We start from the raw sequence: 17,748 nt of genomic DNA, 5'->3' as shown, positions 1-17,748 counted from the left end.
GGATCTGTTAGCCAGATAATCAAGAACACCAATACCACGACAAGAATGACCAGGACCAGTCGAAATAAAACATTCTTTATTTGCGTTAAAATCAACCAAAATGGCCCTGTAGCACCACAGATAATCCAACAATTGATACAGCCAGTACGGCCCAAAGATGCCACAGATTATTCAAAAGTTGAGCTCGCTTTCCCTTTGCCCAATGCAAAGCTTCATCAGAACAAACAAATCCAAGTAAATCAATGAATATATAACTTCCTGTTCAATTAATAAATTAAATCATTGCAATACCATTATGTTGTTCGTATTCCATATACCTATACTTATACAATCAATTTCATAAATGTGCTCATAAATTCTTTTCCTAAGAGTACGTATTGATTTCCCTTCTTGGATTAAAGGCTAGCAACACAAATCCAGAGGGTAAAAAGGAAGACAAAGTTGATCAAACTTTAATACACACATTTGGGACTACATCTGGTATAGTTGAAGAGATTATCAGGAAATACTGGCCTTTGCTTAAGATAAGCAATGACATTGGGAAATACACCTCCCCTCAACCATCTTTTATAAGAAGGAGGGGTATGAATTTAAAAGATGTATTTGAGAGGAAGGAGATGGAAAAGATGTGTTATGTTAATTCCAAAAAAGGCACTTATAAATGCGGGATGTGTAGACAATGTGAGTATATATTACAACAACGGGAAATTTGGATTCCTTCTAGAAGAATTAAACTTACACCTTCAAAATATTTTAATTGTGCCACAAAAGGAATTGTTTATAGAGGTATTTGCATAGGTTGTAATAGTTTTTATATTGGGAAATCAGCACGTACTCTTAGGAAAAGAATGTCAGTTCGATTCTCAGCTAGAGCGTCTTCTGCGTGATGACATGCACAAATGGGCATACCTTCGTTGAAGGTTGTGCGTCAGGGCTGGTAACTCGGCACGTAAAAATCAACTACCAGTCATTAGCGGACCGGAGTTCCGCTGTGGCGACCCCTAACTGGGAAAAGCCGAAAGACACAATAACAACTCTTAGGAAAAGAATTTATGAGCACATTTATGAAATTGATTATAAAAAGCATTAGATTTCTTTTGTTTAACATTCTTTATTTTGCAACAACGTGAATATAAAATTTGCTGTGATTGAACAAATCAGCATTGATCCAAGGGGGGCAACTGGGAATCAAAAATTGAGTTCTGTGAACTCTTTTGGCAGCTTAAAACTGATGCCAGCAAGCCCCCAGGTCTTAACGACAATATTAGTATTAACAGCGTTTTGAAATTGAGGCAGGCTAAGTTATAACATATTATTCAACAAAGTGTGTTTGAATATTCTCACATTTTTACATGATGCATAATTATGTATTTAAAGATACATGTTGAATTATTTCTTTCTTATTTTTTTCTTTTTTCATTATTCTACTTGCTTTATGGTTTATACATCGCATACTAACTATTTAATAGGTAGTGATTTTTTTATTTATTGATTGATTATACGTAGATCACTGTTGACTCAGGTTTAGGCTGTTAATTTTGATATTCATATCTATTTGAGAATTTTAACGGTTATGTAAATCTGGTTATACATGAATGAACTGTTTTTAGTTCAGCGACCAGTTTTTACAACATTGCGAGCATTTTAAATGTCCTGCTACTTGTATACATTTTGGTTTTAAATATTTAAGTATCATATTTCTACACATTTTGTTTAAGTATAGGTATATGGAATATGAACAACATAATGGTATTGCAATGATTTAATAGATTAATTGAACAGGAAGTTATATATTCATTGATTTACTTGATTTGTTTGTTCTGATTAAGCTTTGCATTGGGCAAAGGGAAAGCACGCTCAACTTTTGAATAATCTGTGGCGTCTCTGGGCCGTACTGGCTGTATCAATTGTTGGATTATCTGTGGTGCTATAGGGCCGTTTTGGCTGATTTTAACGCAAATAATGAAGGTTTTATTTTGACTGGTCCTAGTCATTCCTGTCATGGTATTGGTGTTCTTGGTTTTAGCCAGATAATCAAACTGTAGAGGGTTGAAGGTGGATGGAAGGTTAGCTGACAGATGCCTTTTAATTAGTCTCTCAAAGCACTTCATGACATTTTAAGTTAGAGCAACTGGTCTGTAGGCATTCAGGCAGGCTGGATTAGCTTTTTTTTTTTTGGGGGGGGACAGTATTCGTCACCTTGAAGCAAGAGTGGACTTTACCACGAATAAGGGACGTATTGATAATATCAGAACTGAGAGTATTGTTGGTCTGCATAGCCTTTAATTATTTCGCCCAGTATTTTATCAGGACCAGCAGCCTTCTTGGGGTTCACTTTCTTAAGCTGAGATCTTGCTTCATTGGAGTTGAGGCTGAGCAGCCCCTTTTTCTGATAGATAGGTAGCCTTCTAGCAGCCACATTGTTTTCTTCAGATCTGCCAAAGGAGTTGTTCATCCTGTTCAGGAATTCAGTGTGTTCTGATTCGATGCTTGGAGTTTTGTTTAGGCTGCACTTGTGTAGTCCTAAATGACAGTAAAATTTACTTTGACTAGGTCTGTTCCTGAGTTTTTCTTAAACTTCACTGTTAGCACAGGAATTTCTTAGGATTCTGGTCTCATGGCATGTGTGATTCTATTGAGTCCTCTAACAATACCGTTTAGGAATAAAATTCATTGGTTCTTAAAATCATGATGGTCCCAGCATCAACATTCTCTGGCATTCCAGATTCCAGTTTTGGGGTTTGTGAAAATGGAGATTTTTTTGGTGGAGACAATTTGTCAGAATCCAGGTCTCCCATTCTCCATATCTGTTCCAGCACAGTCTGTCACTATAGACTCTTTGACTTTGCTTGAGGAGCAGTATTTTGGGATAAAATACAGAGTCTTTGAAACCGAAATGATGGACCAGCGACACACAAGCATAAGAAAAGGTGTTTGCACTTATAAATGCTTTCAACTGTCCGTTATCTTTGGTCTCCAGAACCTGTACAAGTGTTTACAGACAACACTACAATGATGGAATACATTGGCAAGGGGGCATGAGCTTTTACCCACTGTGCAGACCAACCATGGTAGCCTGCGATACAATTTTTCAGCATAGTTTCAAACTACAGGCATTTTACATATCGTATCAGAATTGTGTGGCAGACTATCTGAACAGGACAAGGACAGACCCTCCTGAATATAAATTGAATTTGGGAGTCTTCTAGGACATTGATGCAACTGTGTTGACACCTGAAATGGATCTTTTTAGCCTCCATTCCATAATCATTTGGCAAAATCCTACTCCAGAACTTCATGCAAGAAAGCCTTTGGAAGACTGGTACTTTTTCTGTTCTTTTGATAGGGATGTTCTATATGCTTTTATACTTTTTTTCTCTAATGTCCAGGGTTATTATGGCGATTCAAAAGGTTACCCCAAAGATCATTGTGTTGACTTTCTTCTGGCCCAGGCAGCAGTGGTTCTCACTTATTTTGGAAATGGCCAGGTGCAATTGCCGCAAGCTTCCTCAGACTGTGGATGTACTTGCACATGAACAGGGGTGTTGGATACATCCTGACCCCAAAGAATGACAATTGACTGTATGGATGATAGAATTTAGTACCATTTTTCTGAGGATGTTCAACAGGTATTAAGGAAGACGAGAAATCCTTCTAATAAGTCATAAATTAATGTAAAACCTTTTCAAGTTGGTTCCAAAAAAGAAACCAACACCCATCCAGGACTAGTTTCCCTTGTTCTTAGGGTTACCACCTGTCCCACTTTGCGAGGGAAGTCCCTCTTTGGGCAATTGTGTCCTGGCAAAAAATAGTAAAAATGGCAAATGTCCTGAGATTGTAGGACATAATTATGTTCTATATTTTATGTAGTAGTTGCATAATAAAGGTTATTCTGTATCTAAAATACCTAAATGTTATAAGAAATAGAATAAGCAACTAAAATGCTACAAGAATAAGCTTTTATTTAGGCAAAAAAGTTAAGTTCTATCCTTTGTACTGACCGTGGGTGTGTCAGCTTGTAAAATCTGATGTTTGTCCCGAAAATGTCCCACTTTTGCCATTTGAAAAGGTGGCAACCGTACTTGTTCTAAACTTTGTGTGAGCTGTTTATCCTGTCACCTAACTCTTCAATCAAGATTCCTTTGTCAGCCTTTTCAGCTTGTCTGTGCAGTTACTAAGACATGGTTTAAAGCCATAGGGAGTACCATAAAAGTGCAGGACTGTAATGCCTTCCACATGTTTAGACCATCTACTCTGCAGGAAGGGACAAAAGATGGAGGAATTATAATTTACATCAAAGAAACACACCTCAAGGCTGGTCAAAGTTTGAATTCCTTGAGTTTCTCCATGTCCCACTTAGCATCAGCAAAGTCCCATGCCATGTCTTGCAGAGTTGTAGATCTCCCTGTATAATCTATGAAGCTCTTGTATACTTAAGTGTACTGGAGACCTATACCTTTTAGCCCAATATGTTCATGGGTAACTTTTAACTCATACTGAGAATAATATACAGCCTCAAACATGCAAGCTCAGAGATACTTGGACTTTATGAACACAGACAGTGTGAACCAGTTGGTTTGGATGCCTGCTAGACATGCTAACATTCTTTACCTGGCCTTAGAAATGAGTGAGCTTTGCATCCCCTCTACTGTAACATCATGTGTCAGGTTAGACCATAAGACCGTCTCCTTTAAAATAAAATTTAAACCCAGTTAACTCTGGAACATCTGAGAATTACTCTTAAGATTTATAGCTAGTATTAAGTGGCACCCTAGCAAAACTCAGACCCCCAAACTCTGAGAACACTGCTGCCTATTCAGAGCTGTTCACAGAAACTGTGTACAGGTTTACTGGGATATTCCATCTTCTGTGGAAGCCCATTTTTCAGTGGGTTTTCTGGGAGAAAAGCTCTGAAGACTACCTCAACACCATCCCCCACTCTGGAATCATAGATAAACTTACTAAGCTGGGCATAAATCCCTACGTCACTCTATGGGTTGCCAACTTGCTTACTGACAGAACCCACACTGTAAAAGTAGCTCACTCCAAATCCAACTCGTGACAAGTGGAGTATCTCAGGGTTCAGTCCTGGGACCCCTCTTGTTTGGCATCTACTTCTCTGAAGTACAGGCCAACACTAAGGGACTCTGTTTAACAAAGTTCACAGATGACTGCAAACTGAGAACCATTATTGAATCCCCAAATGATGTGAATATTCTACAAAAGGGCTTTAAAGAAACAGATGCTTGGTGCCAGAGCCATGGGCTCAAGCTTAATGCCAAGAAATGTATAGTTATCCCCTTTGGGAAGAAACTTGTACCCATGAATTACCACATAGGTGGCAGTACACTAAACACTGAAAGTGTGATGAGAGACTTAGGGTCACAGGTGGACAGTGGTCTCACCGATAACCACATCACCTCAAGTCATGAAATCCTATATGGCACACCTCATCACTAAGGGCTTTTCATCCAGAAAAAAGGTCATTGTCCCACTGTACTCATCCCTCATTAGACCCATTATAGAGCGCAGTGCCCCATTTGTTATGTACCTCACAAGACATCTGCAACAGTTGGAAAGGCCGCAGAAATACCTCACTAAAATAATCACAGGCCTAAAGCAGATGCCCTATGCTGACCGCCTAAAAAAAACTCCAGTTATACTCTGTGGCATATAGTCTACTCAGAGGCGATCTCTGCTTAACATATAAGGCCATGTCAAACCATGAGCTGTTGGACATGCTCCACTTAAAGAAAGCCCATTCCCTCTGAGCCACACGCTCCAGGGATCTAAACCTTGTCATCACAATGAACAAAATATACTGGAGGGATAGGTTCCTGGCCCAGAGACTCCCCATACTCTGGAATAGACTGCCCGTACATGTCAAGCAGAGTGAATCCTTGGCCTGCTTCAAAAGGAACGTTGACGATTGGATGGGAGATAGGAAATTCATCCCGGGGATCATGTCAGTCGCCTTGCTAGACAGGGGTCCAGGGAAGTAAATATTGTGGGAAGAAGTATCCAGGGAATTGTTACAGCTAGGCTTGAATAGGCCCTAGGGCTGATAGCCTAGTACCAACCTATGAACCTATACATTGACAGTTGCAGTGCAGATTTTACAAAGAATTTGCAGAGATATTTAAATAAAAGTACATCAGTTATACTGTGAACACTAACATGTATAAAAGACAGTTATTTTGGTTCTATTCTAGACATTTAAGTATAGTAGTAGTATATAAGCTTACTGGCAAAATCCTTCCTGTCGACTTTGAGGAAATATCTTCAACCATACCCTGACACTAGGGAGCAGGTCCTCATTGGGGTGTCTAAGATCAAGAACACTGCATCAGTGGTCCCTAATAATATCCAAGGAAGCTTACTAAATGTCTTGAAATATTACCCAGCAGGCCCACTAGGTGCAATTAAAAAAGAAAAAAAATGGTGCGTAGGGTATTGCAAACTACTAGACCAGGGAACTGGTGAAACATGCTTTTATTCGAAGAAATATAAGTTTAAATAAAACAAATTTGAGTAGAAAGTTGAGGAATTGCTTTTGTGTGATGTAAGAGGTCTTGATGAGAATAACTATTGTTTCATTATCACTTCCTTGTTTAAATACCATTTACAATCTAAAAGTATTTCTGCGTGAAGGGACAGTGTAATATTAACAGTACCTTTACAACCAATATTAAACAATATAAAACAAGCCAAATTATCTGGTATAGTAATAAAATTTGATGTCTATGCTTAAAAAGAAAACCCAACACTGAAACTCCTGAGAAAATAGTATAACAAATGTCATAAAACTCTTAAAACTTTATAGCTCAATATAGATGTTTTATTGCATAGATTTATAGTCTCCAGACATGAATTGTGATAAGTGAATGGAGAACAGGATTTTATCTGTCTGCGCAAGGAGTGGCTATCTGTAGACCCATATGTTTCATTAGTTTGATATGCAAAGCCATGGAAAGAATCATCATGGAAATGAAAAATTGTAACATACAAAACCTACAGACATTGGATCCAACCCAGTTTGATTTCATCATGGGCAGGTCAGGTCTACTCATTCTGGTGGACTTCTTCAAGAAGGTCACTGATGCCATGGATGAGGGCAAAACAGTGCACGTTGCCTACCTCGACCTAGCCAAAGGATTTGACACCAAGTCTCACAGGCGTTGTAGATAAACTCACTAAATTAGACATAAACCTATATGTCACCCAGTGAATGGCTAGCTGATTCACAGATTCAATCAAGTTGGTGTAGGAGATGCTACTTCCACAGAGAGCTCCATCGCCAGTTGAGGCTGCATGGCTGGGTGCTGGAGCCTCTTCTCTATGGCATTTAATGTGCTGTGGTCATGGGCCTGTGATTGACCAAGTTTGCAGATGACGGCGAACTAAGTGCAGTCATTAAATTCCCCTCAAAGTTGCAATCATCTTTCACGAAGGCTTAACACAAACAAATAACTGTCAGAGCCATCGTCCAAGAGTCAATGCAAAGAAGTGTATAACAGTATCCTTTGGCAAGATGGCCACCTCTGGAAATTATCACATTTGTAATTACACCCCCGACATCCCCATAAGAATAGACCCAGAGGTCAGGGATTTCTAAATGCATGTAGACATAAACCTGGCCTTTGACCATCGTGTCTTTACAGTGGTGAAATTATTCTACATTGCACAAGTTATAAGCAAGATGTGGCACCTAAGTCCAAGGACATCATTGTTCCTGTGTGGTTGTTCTTCAAAAGACCAGTCATTGAGTACCTAGCGCCTGTTTTTGTTTGCAACTACTGGAGTGTCAGCAGAGGTTCCGTACAAAAGAGTAGTCTTCTTCTTTTTTCGGCTTTTCCCAGTTAGGGTCATCACAGTGCATCACCTGTCTGCTCATGATTGGCAGTGGAATTTTATGGTTTTGAGTTGCCAGCCTGGTGCCCAACCTTCTGCAGAAGGCACCCACGCACACATGCACTCACACCTAGGGCCAATTTAGAGTTCCAATCCACCTACAGCATGTCTTTGGGATGTGGAAGGAAACCGGAGCACCCGGAGGAAACCCACACGACCACAGGGAGGACATGCAGACTCAGCACAGAAGGCACTCCTGCCAAGGATCGAACCAGAGAACCTATTGCTGTGAGTTGACGCTAACTGCTGCACCATGGTTCCTTACATTAGAGTACAGGGCATAAATACATCTTTGCACACTGCCTGAAAACCCTGCCCCTGTACTTGGTCTCCCACAGAGTACTGTGAAGGTGATATCTGCATGGTGTACAAAGAAACTCAAAACGCACTAACTCAAAAAAAAAAAAAAAAAAAAAAAAAAAAAAAAAAGTGGTGTACAACGCATTACACATTATCTAATCCTGCTCTAATGAACCTGCTGCACATCTGCAAAACAAACAGCATCAGAAATACCCAATCTCAGGGCTTAAACCTTGTTAGCAACATAAATGTAACATCCTTGAGGCAGAGGTATGCATCTCGGAGCCTACCCATCCTCTGGAAGAGGCTTCCCATCCATGTGAAGGAGAGTTCTTCCCTAACCAAATTCATAAGAGCAATTTGGACCAGTGGATAAGGAATTGGAAATGTATCCCTGGTCTCATACCTGTCCCTTATGGACAGAGGCAGCCAGTTAATACTTGACCAGCAATTTCTCAAGTCTGTATCTAGCCCTTAAAATTATTCTGGGGTATTAAATCATTTCATATACTTTTGGGATAGTATATCTAGTCTTAAAAAGGCCTATGGCGACTTTAGCCTAGTAATCCCCTTCGAATGTTTACATTTGTCATTTACCTTAGCCAGACGTGCATTAGTCAAGAGTTGTAATCTATTAATGCATAATTTTCAAATGTCACTTCTTTAAGAAAAGTGATTAAATTATTTTCTCTTAATGTAATACAAAGTATCCCTTTGTAATGAAACCATTTCATAATTTCTACTTTTGCTTTGTCTGTAGTGCGGCGATGGGAGCTGTGAACTATTTTGTGTGTACAACGCTGTAGTATACTCTTGAATAGTGCTTTCAGACAGCACAAAATGTAGCTATTAGAGAATCCATGTAACGTATAATGTGTGCCTAGAAATTTAACTTCTATAAATGCCTCTTAATGGTCTCTGTTTAATTCCTTTGTCTCAGTTATTCTCTCAGTTCACAGAAATAGTCTGTCACAAATAGTCTTAACTATTTTTGCAATGCTGTTACTGACAAGCGGTCAACACAATGCACATGCTTAAAACAGTATCTGGACTTAATACATTTGACAAAAGTGGTAAAGTTTGACGACAGTCATCAGTTCACAAATTTACCTTATAGCCTCTCATGACTTCTCATTTTGTAAGTACAAAAATATGTCAAAGAAGAAATACATTGTGCAATGATTTACTGACAAAATGAAGTATTTGTCATGCAAAGTAAGCAAATGATGTGTATGCTTATAAGTAGAGTAATTTTCCTGGGAAACACCTTATGTGAGATGGAAAACTATATTTTATATCCCTGCAGATAGTTAATAAGAATATTTATTCCCATTGTGGAAAGCTTTGTAAAGCTTGATTGTAAAAGAATGTGCATCTTGTACATGGAGAAATATTTGTATCACTCAGACTGAAACTCTCTTAAACAGCAACGTTTGATGTCAATTTATATTCTCTCCTCAACTGATTTGTTTGGATCTGATCCTAGGATCTGACTCTGCCATTACTAAAGCTTGTGGTAACCAAAAAGCTCGAGCTGCTGCCTTACCCCAAATGCACCAGCCCTAAGTTACCTTAAATCTCATTTGCTGCTTTTCGCTAGACATGGATGACATAGCTGTTGAGCTTCATTGCTTATTTTCAGATAAGTTAAACCTTTTCATCATATATTTTCTTCTTTTAATGTTCCCTTACCCTTGTAAACTTAATATAGCTGGATGTCCTTCAAGGATGCATCTGCAGTCATCACATATGGGTTGTCCTGCCTCAGGCAGCCCTTCTGTCGGCCGGATTCCAAAGTTTGGGTCCGGCATTGGCTGATGTCGCTCCCTCCCCGACATCACAACGCCTGGGGTATAAAAGCGCCAGCCGACGCCATGTTCCTCAGTCTTTCTTGCCGCATGGTGCCCGAAGCAGAAGCATTTGGCAAGTGCCGGTCGGCCAGCTCCTGTAATTTCGCTATCCAAAGACTTCAAAAGCTAAGTACCCCGTTGGGGACTCTCTCTCTCTTGCCTCAGCCGATGTCAGAAAAATTTAATAATTGTTTAACTTGTGGGAAACAAATACCTCATAAGGATTTCCACTCTTATTGTCTTCCTTGCTTAGGCCCAGACCACGAAGTCTCGGCCTGCTCTGCCTGCGCTTCTTTCAACCGACGCACCCTTAGACGTCGGTCGGAGTTCACAGAAGAGTTTTTTGGGGATAGTTTTGCTTACAAAATGCCGTCAGAAACCCCGACATCGCATTTAATTAAGAAACAGAAAGACAAGGACCGACACACGCAGCCCGCGGTTTCGGCTGAAACCGCGGCTAGGCCTACCGCGAGTGTCTCTGTTTCGGCTGATACAGAGTCCTTGGAACTTCCGAACCCTGAAATAATACAACTGACAGCCTCGGTCCCGGAGGCTCCTACCGAGTCGGTTACAGAAATGCCTTCCGAAACTGGTATATGGGAATCTTCCGACATCATACCCTTAGATAAAGCTACACCAGCACGTGGTGCAGCCAGGCCTCCTGCATCCATGTCTATTAAGGCCTTCACCAGGGCTAAAGCTGCAAAACGCACTAAAACCATGCCTCCCAAAGTTATTCCTCAGGGACTTTCTTCTAGTTAAACAAACAAAAAGAACGCCTTGGACCACGGTCTTCTCCTCTATAGTGTCAACACCAAAATCACAGAGCACCAGTGAAATGTTCAAATACCAAACCTCTCTCCATTTCTTTCTTTTCTTCTAGTTCACAGATTTTAACTTTGGCAGAGGACCTGATCTCCTTAATTAGGGGCTCTCAGCCTCATCCGGATAGGGGCTCCCAACCCCCTCTAGACAAAAGGCCCAGGATGGATCCCCCTGATCCCCTTTCCTCAGAGGAGGCCTCTGTTGGCTCGGATCACTCAGTCTTCCAGGAGGAGGCTTACTCGGCCTACGAGGATTCGGATGTAGAGGAATCTATTCCCTCAGCCTCCCCTCCTGAAGAGCTTTCCTTTGGGGAGACCCTTCACACTATGAGAGAGCATTTCAAATGGCAGGGCCAAGAATATTCTGACTCCAGGAAAAGACTAAGAACTTTTATTCATTTACCTCAGCATAGACCTTTGGCTATTCCTCCTGTTTTAAATGTGATTGATGTATTTTCTGACTCTAGTATGACCCCTGACACTCTGCCTACGGCTCCCGTTAAGCCTGATAGGTATTACAGGGTCCCGGAAACGCACAATTTTCTTTATAAGGCCCACTCTGCTGACCCTGAAACTATTTCACAGGGCCCTAAAGGGGTTGCAGCTGTTTCTACTAAGAACCCACTCCCCTCTGCAAAGGAGTCCAGGGCATTAGAGAGATGGGGTAAAAAAGTGTATACTTCTGCCACTCTTGCTATGAGGGCATTAAATTGTCAATTTCACATGATACAGTATCAAGAGTATTTGTTAGAAGAAATGCATAAGAAATTGCCTTCTTCTGAACCCCTTGACCGTAAATCCCTTCAGGATCTGGTACATAATTCACAGCAGGTTAGCAACCATTTCTTGCAATGAGGTTATGATGCATTGGAAGCTTCATGTCGGTCAGCAATGACAGGTATTGTCATACGCAGGCATGCTTGGCTGAAGGAACAATCTCTGCCAGAACATGTTAAAGCTAAGCTTTTGGATGCTCCACTGGAAAAGCAAAAGTTATTTGGTTCCACTGCTCAAGACGTCCTAAAGAAATTTGAGGAAAAGGCAAAATCTGTACAAACAGTTAAAGATTTTCTTCAAGTCCAACCACCTAGATTTAGCAGAAACTGGCCTTCCAAGAATTGGTCTTTTCCGGACACAGAAAGATTTCAAAGGGGCAGAAACAGGCGTGCCAGAGGTAGAGGCCAAGCTAGGGGCTCCAACTGAGGCCGTCAATGGCTACCTCCAATCCAGACAGGCAGTTCAGGATCTGCAACTGCTGCACAAGGACAAACTCAATGACTCTGCTTTGACTCCGCCAACCAGGGCTCAATTAGAAGCACCTTTGGGCGGAAATCTTTCTTTATTCTCAAGAAATTGGCACAACATTACAAGAGACAAATGGACACTCCAAATAGACAACGGATACAGGTTCCATTTCCACACATTGCCAAAAAGAAAAGGCATACCAGGCCTGCCACCAAAACAAAGGACAGAGGCTTTGAAACAAATCTCAAACTTACTTCAAATGAAAGCCATAGAAAGAGTTCCTATTTCAGAACAAGGCCAAGGATTTTACTCCAGACTATTCCTTGTTCCAAGAAAAGAGCATCAATGGAGACCTATTCTCGACTTGTCCGTACTGAATACTTATCTCATTGTGCCAAAATTCAAAATGCTGACTCTACAGCAACTTCTTCCCATGCTGGGCAAGGGGTCTTGGCTGGTTACTCTAGACCTCAAGGAGGCATACCTGCATGTCCCTATCAGACAAAGTTGCAGAAGATACCACAGATTTCTTGCAGGGTCAGGGCATTATCAATTCTCAGCATTGCCCTTTGGCTTATCTACTGCGCCCAGAGTATTCACGAAATGCCTGGCATCAGTAATAGCACACTGCAGACTCCAGGGGATTCAAATCTACCCATATCTGGACGACTGCCTTATACAAGCGGACAACCAACAAACTCTGATAAAGGACTTAAATTATGCCATCAGTCTTCTACAGGCCTTGGGATATGCAGTCAACATGCACAAATCAAGGCTTGTTCCATCCCAAAGAATAACCTTTCTGGGTGCGGATCTAGATACAACCACCCAAATGGCTCATCTCACAGAAGAAAAACAAAGTCAACTACCGGATTACTTCAAGAATCTGACAAGACAAACTCAGCTGACTGCAAGGAAAATCCTGCAGGCCCTGGGTTACATGGCATCCTGTATTCTTTTGATTCCACAAGCAAGGCTACATATGGGAAAGCTACAGTGGTACCTAAGGAGTTTATGGACTCAGCACAAGTCACAGCTTGGAAACTTTAATCCCACTCATCCCATGCCTTCACAAGGAATTTCTGTGGTGGGCTCAGGCCAGCCAATCCAACAGAGGGCTGCCCTTCACAAAGCCAAAAGCCTCCCAAACTATTACAACAGATGCTTCAGACCTAGGTTGGGGGGCACACATGGAGGGCAGAGGTATCCAAGGACAGTGGTCACGAAAGGAGCTATGCATGCACATGAATCAAAAAGAAATGCTAGCAGTGATACATGCAATCGAGGCCTTCAAACTCTTTCTGCATCAAGGCCATCTACTAATAAGGACAGACAACACCACAGTTATGTGGTACATAAACAAGCAAGGGGGTACCCATTCTTACCCTCTGTGCAGGCTGGCAAAGAATCTATGGGATCTTTCCTTGAAACTCAATATACAGCTACAAGCTCAGTTTGTGCCAGGGAAGGACAATATACTGGCGGACAGCTTAAGCAGAAATATCATGGATGCACATGAATGGATGCTGCACCCAGACAGTTTCCAACAGATAACACAATTTTGGGGGAGCCTGGACATGGATCTATTTGCATCTCCCTACAATCATCAACTAAAGAAATTCTGCTCAAGGACATACCACCCACAAGCGTGGAAAGTGGATGCTCTCTCTTTCAGCTGGAGAAATCTGACAGTGTTATGCATTCCCTCCCATTCCATTAATGACCAAGGTGTTACTGAAGATCAGGGCAGAGCAGCCAAAAGTTATCCTGATAGCTCCGGACTGGCCAAGACAGCACTGGTACCCACTGCTAAGGAGCTTATCACGTACGAAGCCATGGCCCCTACCTCTATGGCCACTTCTCCTGACACAGCACAACTACAAAACTCTACATTCCAACCTGAAAACATTGCAACTAACAGCCTGGAGAATACCTTGACTCCTCTACAGGATAAGCTATCCCACAGAGTAAAGAATATTATTCTGGAAACTCACCGCCCTTCCACAAGGAAGGCATATTCAGCAAAATGGAAAAGATTTCTCATCTGGAACACCACAAAGGGCCTAGATGCGACAAAGATGAACATGGCACATATCCTGGAATATTTGGCAGAAATGTTCCACAATGGGCTGTCTTACTCTTCTATTAAGATTCATGCTTCAGCAATTTCAGCAGAGTACAATACTGACCCTCCTGTCTTTTCTCATCCTCTCCTAAGACAGTTTCTAAGGGGAATCAAAAACATCAAACCTCCTAGGAAACCTCCTCTACCTGCTTGGGACCTTAACTATGTGTTGGAAAAACTAACACTGCCTCCATTTGAGCCAGCAGCATCTGCAGATCTACAGTACCTCTCATGGAAGACTGCTTTCCTTCTGGCAATAACCTCAGCAAGAAGAGTTTCGGAATTGCAGGCCCTGATGGCAGTTCAGCCCTTTATTATTTTCCATCAGGATAGAGTTTCATGAAGAACTAATCCTACTTTTATGCCAAAGGTGGTATCCAGGGTTTCATTGAATCAAGCTATTCACTTGCCTACCTTCTTCCCAAATCCACAAAACAAAGGGGAGAAACTGCTGCACACCCTGGACATTCACAGACAGTTGCGCTACTACTTGGACAGAACTAAAGGTTTCAGAAAAACTGACCAGCTGCTGGTAGCATATGCTGCTGGTACTCAAGGAAAAGCAATTTCCAAACAGACAATTTCAAAATGGATAGGAAATTGCATCCGCTTTTGTTACTCATTTCATGGAAAGACTGTACCAGCTAACATTAGACCTCATTCTACGAGAGCCACCTCCACAGCCTTCTTAAGAGGGGTGGCTACAAAAGACATTTTAGAAGCTGCCACATGGAGCTCCGTGCATACATTTGCCAAGCATTACAATTTACCTTTATATTCCAGATCCAGAGCAGGCTTTGCTTCGGCTGTCCTGCAAGGTATCTTAGCTACACCATCCTTTTCCTAGTACCTCCACCCCCAGATTGGCTATGGTATTCTACCCATATGTGATGACTGCAGATGCATCCTTGAAGGACATAGTACAGTTTTGTACCTACCATAAATGTAGATGTCCGATAGGTATGCATCTGCAGTCAGGTTTACTCTCCCTCCTTCCCCTCTGTGGTACTCCTAGGGTGCTTACCTCTCTATTAGCTAGCTGGGGGATCTATTATGGTGTATTTGTTAATATATATATATATATATATATATATTTGCAAATGTTTGGATTTTTTACTGCATTTTTCCAAATTTAGCCTTCCTAGAGGTCACCTGGCATCTGGGGCAAGAAAAACTGAGGAACATGGCATCGGCTGGCGCTTTTATACCCCAGGCGTTGTGACGTCGGGGAGGGAGCGACATCAGCCGACGCCGGACCCAGACTTTGGAATCCGGCCGACCGAAGGGCTGCCTGAGGCAGGACAACCCATATGTGATGACTGCAGATGAATACCTATCGGACATCTACATTTATGGTAGGTACAAAACTGTACTTTTTATCATAGGTATTGAAATTTCTCTTGATGTTCGTGTTTCACTGTTACAATTCTAACAAATGGGTTATCCGGCTCCCGATAGCCCTCAGTCGGTCAGAATACCGAAGGTAAGTAAAAATGGCAGTTGCCGTCGGTTTTAAAGGACGTCAGGGCGTCTGATACAAAAGGAGGCAGCCGACGTCACTTCCTCAGTCTTCCTTGCCACAGAGCCCGAAGCAGAAGCTTTTCAGTGGAATTTTACAGTTTCGAGTTGCCATCCCGGCACCCAGCCTTCTATAGAAGGCACCTACACACACATGCACTCATACCTAGGGCCAATTTAGAGTTCCAATCCACCTACAGCATGTCTTTGGGATGTGGTAGGAAACCGATCGGCAGTTTACCTTTGTTGGTTTCTGACTACAAGAGTTGAAGTCTACTACAGCAAAGTACCCCATTGGTATCCTTTTTTCTTGCCTTATCGAATGTCAGAAAAAGTTAATCATTGCCTTACCTGTGGAAACCAGATTCTCAATAGAGATTTTCATTCCTATTGCATTATTTGTTAAGGCCTTGACCACAACATTCCCAAGTGTGATCTCTGTGCCTCCTTTAATCCGCGTACTATCCATTGTTGGGCTAAGATGTTGGCTAGGCATTTTGGTGTTTGGCCTAAGTTGGTTGGTATGGCGTCCGCCGGTCTTCAGGCTTTGGATGTTCTGAAGAAACGTAAGGATAAGGACCGCGACAGGCCTCAGAAACTTAAGTCTTCGGATGAGGTTAAGTTGGTCATCAGTCAGACGGTAGCCAGTGAGATTCCTTTGCAGTCCCTGCAGTCCGCAGATGTACAACCGCAGGCCTTGATAGTCAGAGTCCCTTAGGTCTCAGGCCTCGGCTTCCGCCCTGTTGTCGGTTGCCTCTTCTGCCGGAGCCACTAAGCTGACTCCCGTGTCCGAGGCCTCCATTTTGCGTTCTGACAGCAAACTACTTTTTTCAACCTCTGCTGCAACTTCGGTGTTTGCTAGGCCTCCCGAGTCCTTCGGGCTTGCAGGTAAATCTTCCTTTCATAAGCCTGTGGAAAGGCAGGCTCCAGCTTCTTCTCGTTCCCCTCAGTCCCAAATGGTTAAAATGGCTAATGATTTGTTGAGTCTTATTGGGGGGTTCTCAGCCTCCTCCTCCTAAAAGGAGTAGGGATGTTTCTCCTGAGATTTTGTCATGCTCAGGTTCTGATTCTTCCAGCATTTCTACTGATGAAGAGGAATTTTCTCAGGCTTTTTCTCCTTTTGAGTATTCAGATGTAGAGGAGTCCATCTCTTCGGCCTCTCCTCCAGGGGATTTTTCTTTTGGTGATACTTTAAATACCCTCAGAACATTTTAAATGGGAAAGTCAGGATTAACCCCAAGAGATGGATTAGGGAGTTTCCGGATTTACCTCAGCATAAGCCTCTTTCTATTCCCTCTGTGTTGGAAGTTGTTGATGTTTTTCTGGTAAATTCCTTGTCTTCAAATTCGGTTCCTCCTGCTCCCAGGAAACCTGACAGGTACTACAGAGTCCCTAATTCTCATCTGTTTCTGTTCAGGAATCTGTTGTCAGATCCAGAGGTTATTTCTCAGGGCCCTAAAGGAGTGAAGGCCACTGTTACCAGGAATACTGTTCCCTCTAACAGGGAGTCTAGGAACCTAGATAGGTGGGGCAAAAGAAGGTTTATACCTCTACCACCCTAGCTATTAGGGCTACCATTTGTCTGTTTCATATGCTGAAGTACCAGCAGCACACCTTGGAGACTATTAAGTCTAGGATAGCAAGTGTACCTCTTTTGGCAGAGAGTAAAGACATGCAGGATTTACTTGAAGTCAGCAAGTCTGGTCAATAAGCATTTTTTGCATTGTGGTTTTGACATCCTTGAGGCCTCTCCCGCAGGGCTATGGCTACTGGATCTGTTGTTAGAAAGCACTCTTGGCTCAGAACAGCCTTTTCCAGAACCTGTCAAGGCTAAGCTTTTGGATGTACCTTTGCATAAAGACAGTCTTTTTGGCAGCAAAGCAGAAGTAGTACTGAAGAAGATGGAGCATAAGGCTAAGTCCATGCAAACTATTAAGGATTTTCTGCAAGTTCACGCCCCGCGCTTTAGCAGGAA

The 17,748-nt window shown here is 42.0% G+C and overlaps 1 protein-coding gene across 1 annotated transcript in view; it reads left to right on the top strand.

Moving 5' to 3' along the window:
- MARCHF6 (membrane associated ring-CH-type finger 6) overlaps positions 1-17,748 on the top strand; it is a 2,699,933-nt gene that overhangs the window by 1,215,834 nt on the left and 1,466,351 nt on the right. Inside the window, exons 14-15 of the mRNA XM_044064887.1 lie at positions 1,691-1,711; positions 2,260-2,273. Coding sequence (XP_043920822.1) covers positions 1,691-1,711; positions 2,260-2,273 — 35 coding nt within the window. The remainder of the gene's footprint in view (positions 1-1,690; positions 1,712-2,259; positions 2,274-17,748) is intronic.

This window comes from Protopterus annectens, chromosome 3.part0 (genome assembly GCF_019279795.1).
Source record: "Protopterus annectens isolate FY-2018-M chromosome 3.part0, PAN1.0, whole genome shotgun sequence".
NCBI lineage: Eukaryota > Metazoa > Chordata > Ceratodontiformes > Protopteridae > Protopterus > Protopterus annectens.
This window is presented reverse-complemented; position numbering and strand designations above follow the sequence as displayed.